This window comes from Geospiza fortis, unplaced genomic scaffold (genome assembly GCF_000277835.1).
Source record: "Geospiza fortis unplaced genomic scaffold, GeoFor_1.0 scaffold200, whole genome shotgun sequence".
In the NCBI taxonomy this organism is placed as follows: Eukaryota; Metazoa; Chordata; class Aves; order Passeriformes; family Thraupidae; genus Geospiza; species Geospiza fortis.
The window spans coordinates 3,704,117-3,716,905 of record NW_005054353.1 but is presented as its reverse complement, the minus strand read 5'-3'; the positions used below and the strand labels follow the sequence as shown (position 1 = coordinate 3,716,905).

The following is a 12,789-nucleotide window of genomic DNA, read 5'->3' as shown; positions in this document are numbered from 1 at the left end:
AGGATGGAGTCCTTTTGCATGGGTGATTCGATAAAAAAATTAATAACCCTACAAAAATCTAAAATAAGAACTTGGGAAGGGATGCTTTTAGGCAGTTTATCATCTTGGACAAACATGTAGATATAACCAGAAGAGAACACAAATAACCCCTTGGTCAGAAAACAGATTTAAGAAGTTTATTTCAGTAAACAATACTTATGACTTAAATGTAGATGTGCTTTAATCCTCAAGCTGGGATTGGGCCAGCATTGTGCAAAGTGGTTTAAGAGAGAGGAGAGAAATTTCTGGCCGGTCAAAATGTTTATGTTCTTATTTCACATGAGCAAATTAAAAAAATGAGTGCAATAAAAAAAGTGAAACAATTGAAAACAGTCTATAAAGTTATGGGGAAACGCAGTTCCTGAACCCAGCTATGTGAGCAGTTTTTTATAAAATGCTTTCTGTTTTAAAAAAATGTATAAAAAGTTAAAATATTAGTATCTGCTGCCCACCTAGGTTGTGTACAGTTTTACTTTCAGAGTGTGATGGTATAACTTAGGGGCTTAGCACATGTCAGAGTTGCCAGTTGTTCCTGTGAAGTGACTAAAATATATAAAATGTGTTTACAATTGAGTAACTCTGCCCTGACAAATGAACAGGTTGTGCTTATTTTGAACTTGTAAAAATGGAAGCAGTCGACCAAATAGGTGATTTACAAAGAGAAAACGCTAGCAGAATTCTGTTGTGTGAAAGAAATTGGACTAGCCAGTGGGAAGAATATAATGCAGCATGGCAGGCTTTAATTTACCTCTGGAATATATCAGGAACCCTCAGCATTTCTGGATCAGAAACTGTTTGTGATAAGGCTTTCCTCTTTCAGCATCACTTCTCAACTAGGTATTTGCTTTAACCCTGATATTTTCCTTTACTTTCTCACTGTCTAAACACACCCCTAGAGCTCTGCAAGTGTAAATTACACAACCTATGGCCTTCTTACCAGCTTCCCCTAAAAAGTTTTCATCTATGCATTGGATCTTTCAGAATTAGGTTATTTCAATCCAGATGTAATCACCTAGTTCTTTAACCCTTTACTGCCTGATGGATAATCTTCAAAATAATGGTTTGCCACCAAAAAGGCTAAAATGTACTATCTATTTAAAATATTGTGAAGTCCTAGATATCCTGGTCTATTTTCTAATGAATGCTTAACTGATAATCATGGATATTTTGGTCATTTTATTCTCCCTGTGATCGTAATGGTTTTTCTCCTTCACAAGTGTTATCTGAAGTATTTGCTATAGGACCAACTTCGGGCCTACTGAAATGAATGTATACATCTGCTATCATTGTTGCAAGTGAGAATTAGTACAATTTTAAGCACTCTTGACCTGTATTTAAAGCCTGGCTAACCAGCAGAATTGCTAACTATAGTTTTGAAGTGTTTATTATTTTTTCTACTGTGTTACATGTAGCTACACTTACAAATAATAAAAAAAAAGACAGTTTTAGTCAAAAACTACACAAAAATGGGGCTCCTGAAAGCCAGAGGCATTGTATGCTCTTATGCTAGACTATGACTGGCTGCTCTGCTGAAATACCATCCTTTTATGTAGCTTGTTCTGAGTTGTTTCTTTGGCTGATACAGGAACTAAAATACAACAGTTTATGTAACTATTTGGATCATGGTTTTGCTTTCAAATTTGTAGGATGAAAGTGCATCAATAGGTAATTTTTATAATCTTTTTCTTTTTAATGAGAACGGTGAAAAAGAGACCAAACATTTGCAAGTGAATGGTACTAATTGTGCTTTAGTTCAGATTTTATTATAGCATAAATTATTGACTACTATTTCTATATTGAATTAGTGGAGCAAACTGCTGTTCTCTTAAATGAATCATCTTGTTTTTATATAAGAACACTGAACACATGAAGAATCATACCAGAGGGATTAGGAAGGAGATTGTTCCACTGAATTTGACATATGGAGATACTGTTCCTTGGCACCAGTAAAGAGAACAGCCTTCCTGGTTTCAGACCCTCACATTTTAAGTTTTAGTTCACTGGGCAGTCTTAGACCCAGTTGCACTAGTGACCTGTCAGCAGGGTCTCCCTGGAAGTGGAGGCATCCTTTGTACTCATTGTCTCTTTGAATACTTTACTTCCACTGAAGAGAAGGCTATGTTACCTTGTTCCTAAGAGCTTTTTCACAGTTTGTGAACTCCAAATCAACCTTAAAAAACAAAATTTTAAAAAAATTAAAGAAATTACAGCCAAACTTCTCCAATTATCTGGAATTTTATTCCATCCATATACATGCATAGTAACAACATTTGTTGAGAAATTATTTCTATCAGAAGTAGAACATTATCTTTGTGATCACCAGTTGCAGTATTGCTACTCTTATATTTAAATATATCTTATATATGAATTAGATTCATAATTGCAGCATTGAGTTTAGGGTTTTGTTTTAGACTGTGCCTTTCAAAAGATAAAACGGATTGATATGACCTCATTTCTTACAATACTGCTTCCAGTAATTTTGTTCATTCTTTATAAAGTATTGCATTTAACAGCAAAGGTTTAAAAATTGAGACAGAGATGCATCAGCGAAAGAAAATACAAGTACTATACAAGAAAGAAAATGCCATCTTCATTTAACGTACGTTTCAGATTAAGAAAGTGGACAGAAACATACTGCTACATACAAATGCAAAGCCTAATGACTAAGGTACTGTATGTGCTAAAATATAAAGTGCAAACTGAGCCCAATTGTTCAAAAAAATTGAAATTTTAAGGCGAACTTTACAGCATAGTTGAAACTTCTTTGCAAGTTATATTTTAGCATATACATATATCTGCAACAGCATATAAGAAAAAAAATCAGGATACACAAGTGCTTTTGAAGCTATTTCTAAAATGCTTTTCTGTATTGTTTGCGACTATTTTCTTTAAAATCTACTATACAGTGCAAACCATATGTGCTACACAATAACTATACAATAACATTACAAATGACTTTAATATAAAGTTTTTAAATAAAAAATAACATAACTACAGCTATGAATACTGCTGGTAAAATAAATTAATATTTTTGAAAATGGCACCAATAATACACTTTACTAATGGACTGTAATGAAATTACACCTTTAAGTCTTCAACTCAGCAATAGTGAAATCTCCTGATTGTCCAGATGTAATTCAAACAGCTTTCTTTAAACTGCATGGAACAATATGCTAAAGACATGTACCAAAGGTGACCGATTGTTTCATTTGACATGTTCTGCTGCATGTGAAGAGCAATAAAACTTCTTGTGAGTTATAAAGTTTGAGAGATTGTTGAACTGGATGTCACAGAGTCGGCAATACTTTCCACTGGTTGGAGCCTGGGTAGAGCCATTCACACCTTTAGCTATACTAGACAACTGTTCCTCTGCTGTAGGAATTGCTGGAGAGACGTTTTCATTTGTAGCTAAGGGATTCTCAGAGATCCAGGAAGGAGATTTGTGCCCATCTTCATGTGGAGGATTCTGGGAAATGTTCTCTTGCTGTGGGTTAGCAGCAGGCCTTTCCTCCTGTTTTAGTCCCCCATTAACTATTACCATGCCTCGGTTTTTCGGCAGTAGTGGAAGAGATTCTTTCTTCTGCACAGCACATCCATTTGAAGGCGCCTGGCCTTTAGGAGATTCACTTTCAGTATTTGTGCTTTGATCTAAATCAGTATTATGAATGACGAGAGAACCAGAAATGTAATCACTTGGCTTTATTCCATAATATGGAGAAAGCTGATCTGCTCCTTTAGCTTTCTTTATTGCTCCAGGGTAAAGGCATTGTGGAAGAAACAAATGTTTGTTTTCTTCTTTTGTAGCAATAAGCTGGGCCGCTTCACTAAAGACTTTCAGTCCTTGAAGTGTTGCTAAGTGTGTGGAAAATAAGTTTCCATTAGGAGAGGACTGTTTTGAGTTTCCATTTTTTTCACATTTGATTATGCTTCTCTCATAACTGACGTCTGGGCTGTTTCTTTCACTTTCTGGGTTTTGAAACACCTTACTGTCGAGTTGTCCCAGGTCACCACGCTGATGAGCAGTGACAGGACAAAAATTCTGCTTGTGAGCCAGGTAGTTCTCTACCTTGTTAAAACTGATCTTGCATACGGTGCACTCATGGTAGTCCAGCAGCCTTTTGGGAGAAGTGGACGTCCTCTCTGACGGGGGCAAGCATTTTTTACTGAGATCTATTGGCACATCCATCTCCAAGCAAGACACGGTGGAGTGGGCAGTATCACACTTTGAAACTGGAACACACTTGTTAATAGACAGTGATGTTTCCAGATGCTTCGAGACTATTCCTGGAAAGATATCACATCGTGGGTGGTAACACTCCCCAAGACCCTCTGTTGGCTCTTGAGTAGATGTACATGGGTTGCCAAGATTAGCAACTTCTAGAAATCGCTGTTGAACTAGTGGTGGCCTCTGCTCTTGCTCTGGTAAGCACATCTCGTACATCTTCCTTCGCTTCCGAGTACGCATTGTTCTCTGCATGGCAGGCACTTTGTTGGAAGCGGACCTCTTCAGCGGGGGATCGTGGCGAGTGGCACAGTAATACTGCTTGTGGACCATGTAGGTCTCATGTCTGCTGAAAGTAATATTGCAAGCTTCACACGTGGTCTTGTTAGGGTCACTCTCCCCTTCTACTAAGGGAGCATTGGGATTCTTCACATCAGAAGGTTTTCCATTGATCTTCTCATCACCGTTGCTTGCAGTTGACAACTTCTTAGGCTGTGCAGTAAAGTCTTTTTCATGACTTTTATTGTTTGGCCCAATCAAATCTAAAACATTGGAAGAGTTTAAGCAAGATGTCTGCAGAAGTTGATTTTCTGGATCAGATGTATGAGGAGCTGGATTCAGGATGTTTATAGAGCTTTGACCATTACTGGGACTTACAGCTTCAGGCATTTTTTCTGGAACACTGGAAAAATCTGGTGACTTTGCCATCTGCTGCCATCGGCTGCTGCAGTAATGCTTTTTGTGTACCAAATAGTTGTCCAAATTATTGAATGTTATGTTGCATTCAAAACATGTAGCCCCTTTAGGCATCAAAGGACTGTAAATTACAGGCGGATAATTGCTACTTCCATGCCTCAGCCTCCGATGGACCAGTTCCGACATTTTGGCTAATATCTCTGAAGCCTGAGGAACCACAGTGATGTCTTGGGGAAAAGCAAACTGGGAAAGAAAAGGTCCCATTGGGAAAGAAGGACCGATATTAGGCTGAACTGGCGATGAAGCAAGTCTTGGGCTGGATGGTTCAGATTTTATTTTGGTATATGAAAAACTCTGCTTATTTGCGGCAGGCTGGGTTTCTGGCCTCTGGTTTGGAAGGAAAAGTGGAGCCTTTTTTTCACATTTATCAAGCTCTGTATCAGAACTTGCATCTTTAGTCTGCATGGTCTTTTGGCTCTGGGGAACATCATTTCTGCTCAACAGGTCCGTTGCTGGCTGCAAACCTTCTTCATTTCCACTTGGAGAGTGTTCAATGTCACTTTCTCTCTGAATTTTGTTGCCAGAGACATGTAACTCTTGGTGCTGCAGTAGCTCCCTCTGAGTTTGGAAGCCAAAATGGCAGTGATTGCATCTAAAGGCAGCTTGAGTAAGATGCGAGAACAGGTGCTGATGAAAGTTAATCACTGAATCTGCGGTGTAAGTACAAACTGTGCATTTCAGACTAGCACCAGGTGGGAGAAATTCTTCCATTTTCACTCCTACAGAAAAGACAAGCAAAATACAAAATAAAGTGACCATTTTGCCTGTTATGAAGAATACTGGGAAATCAGCTGCACAGAAGGTACAAATGCAGTGAGAATGACTAATTTTCTTCTAATGAGATAGTATTAGTCATCCTGAAAATACTTGAATTGGTTTTTCCTCAAACTGCTAGGTATTTCCAAACTTTTACTCTGCTTTGGAGAGCCCTAGTATTTGCATACATTCATCAGAGCTGCAGGGAGAGAAAGAACAAGGGAAAGGATAAAAATATACTGGACTTATTTTAAATGAAGGGTCTCAGAAATTACAGTTGCAACTAAAGGGACACATTATGTTCCTCATACACAATCACTGGAAATTTTGAGTGCACAGAAAGCACACCAAGGTCAAGAAGTTCAAGGTTATGATGTAGCTTGAGGTACAGCCCTCAGTGTGCTTGAAAGCCACAGACAAAGCAGAAGTAGCATTTTGAGTATTACTGATGCTCAGCTCTTTGCTTGCATGGGTTGGCTGTAGTGTGGGAAGAGGTTACAGATCTACCCCCATCAGAAAGGACTGATGACGGTGTTCCTTGCGAAGGGAGGAGGAGCAGTAAGACATGGCTTCACTGACATTTTATCTGTCGCATATAATGGCCATTGGCAACAACTGCTATCATATGACACCTTTTCCTCATGAAATCACTACCACTTTATCAAGAACAGTACATTCAAAGGCATCTTACAATCACTGATTAAACAAAAAACTCTATGTTTCATGGCATTTTGAAATTAAAAATGCTTTAAAAAGAGATAAGACCAGATTTCTCTACTGCAACAACACAGATTCTAGTTACATTTTAGACAATAGAAACTGAAAAAATATTGATAGGGATGATATTCAGAATTTAAAATGAGTATTTGTTCTGCCTACACACAGGCACATATACCACACCTCAGTCAGGTGAAATAGGTGTGTAGTAGTTGGACAATACAAAACTGTAAGAATATTGTATCTCACTCTGTGGGTAGCCACATTGTTGTACCTGGAGGTCCTTACTTCTTCCCTAGCATCAGTGACCCCCCAAGTTGTGAGTGACATCTTAAATTTGACCTGCTCTTGGCCTCAGAGGCCAGAAGGGAACCAAGGAGATACACAGCACTTTAGTCAGCACTTTGTTTCCCATCAGGCACTCATTCCCCAGGAGGCCACATGAAGCTTTAGCTACTCCACTGACATGAGATGGTGCTTCACATGCTTCCCCATCATGTGGTACAGTGACAGCAGTCCCTATGGGACTTAGCATTTCAGTCAGGGTTCTGCATTCCAGTGGTGTAGGTCTGCTAGAACCTCCAGTGGGAACAACAATAGCAGTTGAAGCAAACATAGTGCTTCCAAAGGTTACAAGACATTTGGAAAAGGAATGTTTCATTCCTACAGCAAAAGATGTTATAACTTGTGATAATCTCTATAGAAAAATAATGACTGACACTATAGGAAAGAGTGCAAAGAAATATTGAATAGACTGGTTTATGACTAAAAAGAAAGGGAAAGGCCTGAGGTTTAGCCTCTCTTCTAGGAAATAACTAAAGATCCTTACTGGAAATTCACCACAATCTCAGATCTATGTCTTTCAAGGAACATAGATCTCTAGATTACATGCAGACATGGTCACTCACAGCTCATGGCTCAAAAGCCTCAACACCTAAGCCAGTTGCTATGTCAATAAACGCAAATAGTTGAAGAAAATATTTTGCACAATGGCTAATATTTCAGTTTTCCTCTGCATGGGGAGAAATTCATCTGTTATCCTCCCAGAGTATCTGGTTATAATTACCCAGCTGTAAGACACACTGGGCTGCATGCACCTGATGTTATTGAAGCTGTTGTAACCTATGGTTCTGTTGGCTTACTGCACAGTGAAATATTTGCTAGGCAACAAACAGAAAAGTGCAATAGCCTGATAGTATCTTTAAGCACAGAAAGATCTGAGCTCTAAATTACACAGACTGACTAGGTTGGAAGAGACCTTCAAGATCATTGAGTCCAACCCAAGCCCTAACACCTCAACTAAACCATGGCACTGAGTGCCACATCCAGTCTTTTTTAAAACACATCCAGGAATGGTGACTCCACCACCTCCCCAGGCAGAAAATTCCAGTACATTGTAACTCTTTCCATAACAAACTTTTTCCTAATATCCAACCTATATTTACCTTGGCACAGCTTAAGACTCCTCTCGTTCTGTCAGTTTCTGCCTGGAGAAAGAGACCAATCCCCACCTGATCACAACCACCTTTCAGGGAGTTGTAGAGAGTGATAAGGTCACCTCTGAGTCTTCCTTTCTCCAGGCTAAACACCCCCAGCTCCCTCAGTCGTTCTTCACAGGGTTTGTGTTCCAAGCCCCTCACCAGCCTCATTGTCTCCTCTGGATGCGCAGAAGTGTCCCAACGTCCTTCCCAAACTGAGGGGCCAGAACTGGACACAGCACTCAAGGTGTGGCCTCACCAGTGCCAAGTACAGGGGAAGAATGACCTCCCTGCTCCTGCTGGCCATGCTGTTCCTGATACTGGCCAGGATGCCATTGGCCTTCTTGGCCACCAGGGCACACTGCTGGCTCACATTTGGTCTGTTTTCAACCAGCACCCCCAGGTCCCTTTCTGCCTGGGCACTGTCCAGCCACACCATCCCCAGCCTATAATGCTGCAGGGTGTTATTGTGGCCAAAATGCAAGACTTGGCACTCGGACTTATTAAACTTCATCCTATTGGACTCTGCCCATCCATCCACCCGATCCAAGTCTCTCTGCAGAGCCCTCCTACCTTCCAACAGAATCACACATGCTTCTGGTTCAGTGTCATCTGCAAATTTACTAATGAAGGACTCGATGCCCTCATCCATGTCATCAATAAAAATATTGAACAGAACTGGCCCCAGCACAGACCCCTGAGGACACCCCTGGTGACTGGCCCCCAGCAGGATGCAGCACCGTTCACCATCACCCTCTGGGCCTGGCCATGCAGCCAGTTCCTATCCCAGCAAAGAGTGCTCCTGTCCAAGCTGTGAGCTGCCAGCTTCTCTAGGAGTGTGCTGTGGGAAACAGTGTCAAAGGCCTTGCTAAAGTCCAAATAGACAACATCCACAACCTTTCCTACAGGAGGCCTTGCTAAAGTCCAAATAGACAACATCCACATCCTTTCCTACCCTTCCTCACCAGGAGGGTCACTTGGTCATAAAAGGAGACCAGGTTAGTCAAACATGACTGAACCCTCCTAAACCCATTCTGGCTGGGTCTGATCCTCTGGCCATCCTGTACGTGCTGCATGATGACACTCAATATAAACTTTTCCATTGCCTGACCAGGTACTGAGGTCAGGCTAACTGGCCTGTAATTACCAGGATCCTCCTTCCCACCCTTTTTGTGAATGGGTGTCACATTGGGCAGCTTCCAGTCATCCAGAACCTCACCAGTGAGCCAGGACTGTTGGTAAATGATGTAGAATGGCTTCACAAGCTCATCTGCCAGCTCCCTCATCACCCTGGGATGGATCCCATCTGGGCTCATAGATTTATAAACATCCAAGCAGCTCAGCAGTTCTCTGAATGCCTCCTCTTGGATAACAGGGGGCCATTGATGATGAATGACTAAGGGTTTTCTGTGTTGTCTACATCAAGTTTTCACTCAGCACTCTTTTAGTCCTTTTCTGGGAGGTACCAAACTCCTCCAAGACAGTATATTGCCTTTTAGAATTGCAATTGCTACCCAAGTATCAGAGGAACATTTTTTGCTTCACCAAATCCACAGAGTAGACTATGCATGCCACAGGAGTTTTTACACTGCAGACAAGGAAGGCTTTCTTCTGTGATTAAAGCACCCATTAATGTCCTTTAGACTCCATTCATTTAACAGGAGGATCAGGAACACCTGTAGAGCCTTTGCTTTTTTCCAGAAGCAGCTCTGTACATCAGACATCAAACACACAACACACTGACCCTGCAGGCTTTCTTATTTGTGGGTGTTCTCTACCACTGAAAACTCCAATGCAAAATGTCCTGCAAACTCTTAACTTGTGTTTCCAGCCCTAATTCAATTCAAAATTGGTCATCTACACCATGTAATGTGGGACATGGTTTGGTGGTGGACTTGATGATCTCAAAGGTCTTTTCCAACCTAGACAAACCTATGATTCTCTGTTTTTGTGACTCTAAAACACTATCCCCATTTTATACTTATAAGAAGGGAAAAGAATATTTCTATCAAACAGTAAGGTTTTTTATGCAACAAGTGTCCTGGTAAAAGCAGAGAGTTGTGCACCATGATCCTTAGAGCCTTCTGCCTATGAAGCTTCCTCTAGGGCTAAGGAGGAAGATATTAATTCAGAAGGACATGTTCTCTGGTTGTGTGTATGTAGCTGGAATCCTGCAGGAATTGATTGTGTCCAGACTCCTGATCATACCTTCACCAGAAAGGTAAAGAAATGCTGCCTGTATGGAATACACACATTAAAAGAGAGACAACAATAAATGAGGATCAGTAGATGAGATAAATGACACTGGTTACTTGGGGGAGGTACTTGGTGTAGAACACAGGTCAGAAACTGTTGGCATTTTGGTATTATCTACATGCAATGCTTGCATATATTTGGAGAGACTTTGACCTACTGAATATTATAGTGAATAATTCTTCAAAAAGCTAAATCTAGAAGATGATACACAAAAATACATGATACTTACCACTGTGAGAATTTAGGTGCATTTCCAGAGCTCTTGCGTTTGAAAAGCTTTTGGTGCACTGTGGAAAGGGGCAGACACTGGATATCTGCTGAGCACTGTCCTCACTCTCCTCTGACAGCTGTGGCCCCTCTCTTTGCCTCCCACTGCAGTAATACATGAGATGGGCCTGCAGGTTCCGCTCACTTCGGTACCAAATGCCGCAGGATTTGCAAGGGAATATGTCCTCTACAAGCAAGTATAAGCAGTGCAGGTTAGTCACAGTTCACTTGGTCCCAACCAATTAACACAGCTAGATTAATTCCCCTCCCTTCCCCATTAAAACAATACTTATTTAACAAAACATTGAAAGCAGAGAAATGGGTTTATTAAAATGTCACTTGCAGATGAGAAACTAACATGGGAGACAGTTGTTTCTTTCTAGAGGATATTTTTTTTTAAGTTGCGTAAAGAAAACTGCTAGAAGCTTTTGGCACATAATGACTTTTAAAAATTAAATTAAATGTTTGTTAGAAACATGCAATACTAATTAAGGAATGATGCTGTATTTCCAATACATCACTACTCACTAGGTGACATCTTTCAATTTTGTTTCTGGGTGCACAAGACTTCCAGCTCTAGGCCTTGGAATTTTTGAGTGCTAACTACAGATCATTCTGAAGAATGTGTATTTTCAGTATGCTTATGCATTTATTACTGTAAAATCCTTTTGTTCTGATATCCAGGAGGCAAGACTAGACTACTTTTCATAAAGATCCTATCATATTGAATGTGATATTATTCTAAGCAGCATGTCTATTTCCTGGGTTCCTATTCTTATCAATTATAGAAATTGAAATTTCTTATGTATTTTTTGTCCTCTTGTTTTCAGTAAATTGTTGGTTTTCCACTTTTCATTATGTATAGAGGATATTTACTAAAAATAAGGCAATTTTTCATTGTCTCCTATCCCAAAGTGTCAGCACCCCTCTGAGGAGGGACCATGCAGAGGTTGCACAGAGTGTTTTCAACAGCAGAAGCTGGGATTTTGATCATGTATTAGAGGCTACATACTTCACTAATGTGAAGAGTAATAATAGATATGGTATTTTTACACAAAGTGGACAGATATTTGTGTCTTAATACCCTCTCAAAGGACACAGAACCTGTTGCATATAAATCTCAGAAAGACAAAAGATCTGTTTAATCTTTCTGAAAGGTAAACCTTCCACCCTATCAGTAAGAACAAGAAGCACTCTCTGCTCTTTTGGGGCACATCTACACTAGTAAATTAAACTGTGACAGGATCTGCATTTCAACATTGGAACTTGTCTATATTGCTAAATCAGGACAACGATCCCTTCTATACCTTTGGCTTAAGTAAGTCAGTTAACACTATTCCCATTCATGCATAGATTTCAGGAATTATCATAGGCATAGAACCATTCTCTGCATCTGGTGTGGACACCTCTCAACTGTTTTTGAGACTGAGAGGATAAAATTATGAGTAACTCCAGACTGTGACAGCAGACCTCAGGATCAGGCAGTTGCAGTCAACATCAAAACACATCTTGATCAACAGGAAAATTCCCCTGACTTCAGAATGCAAAGAGCTGCTAGGGACTGTAATTAACTTAGTTTTGAAGAATGGCTGGCTGCTCTGAAAACATGGCATGTGTAGCTGATGATGTAATTCATTACCATTCATGATAATTTATGTTTAATTTCAAATATTGATGTGTATAGGACAACTGCTCTGTTTCAATTCTTTTGGGTGAACAAAGTTGAAGACTCCTACCCATTGACATGGATGAGTCTTTTATTTGCTAAATATTTACAAATGCAGCCAAAATTTACATTGCTTAGTTTGCTTCTCTGATTGCAATGCTAATGCTGGTCTATTTTTCTGCTCATGAATTTGCAAAAAATATTTATACCACTACCAATTTCTATTTTTCCCTTTGCCACTGAATAATTGTGCATGGATTTCAGACACAAACACTTAATGGAGCAGTTAGTATTCCAACATACACCACTATTAAAACATTAGTGATACAGCTTGCATCATTTGAAATGTCCACCTTGCTTTAAAGGTGGCATTTCAACATTTGGTTTTGGCCTCAAATGGTTTAAAAAAGTTGAACTGTTGGTGTTTCCACAGAAAAGAAAGTCCAAAAGTACTAATAGGAAATTCTGATATGGGCAACTTGTCCTATTTGAATTCATTTGACTGCATTCCATCACAGAATTGAACTTTCTGATTATCTTAATGAATTTGACTTCCAGCCATCTTTATTTCCTATGGGTTAGATGGCCTGGACAGTCTGTAGCTGCAGTTATGCACAGTGAATATGTGACTC

General features: G+C 39.9%; 1 protein-coding gene across 2 annotated transcripts in view; it reads right to left on the bottom strand.

The window, feature by feature from the left end:
- Positions 1 to 2,258: 2,258 nt before the first annotated feature.
- The window catches only part of ZFPM2 (zinc finger protein, FOG family member 2), a 307,850-nt gene continuing 297,319 nt past the window's right edge, over positions 2,259 to 12,789 (bottom strand). For both annotated transcript variants that reach the window (XM_031059000.1, XM_031059001.1), the window contains 2 exons: positions 10,454 to 10,678; positions 2,259 to 5,736 (listed from right to left, as the gene is read on the bottom strand). In XM_031059000.1, coding sequence (XP_030914860.1) covers positions 3,245 to 5,736; positions 10,454 to 10,678 — 2,717 coding nt within the window. In that variant the 3' untranslated portion in view covers positions 2,259 to 3,244. The remainder of the gene's footprint in view (positions 5,737 to 10,453; positions 10,679 to 12,789) is intronic.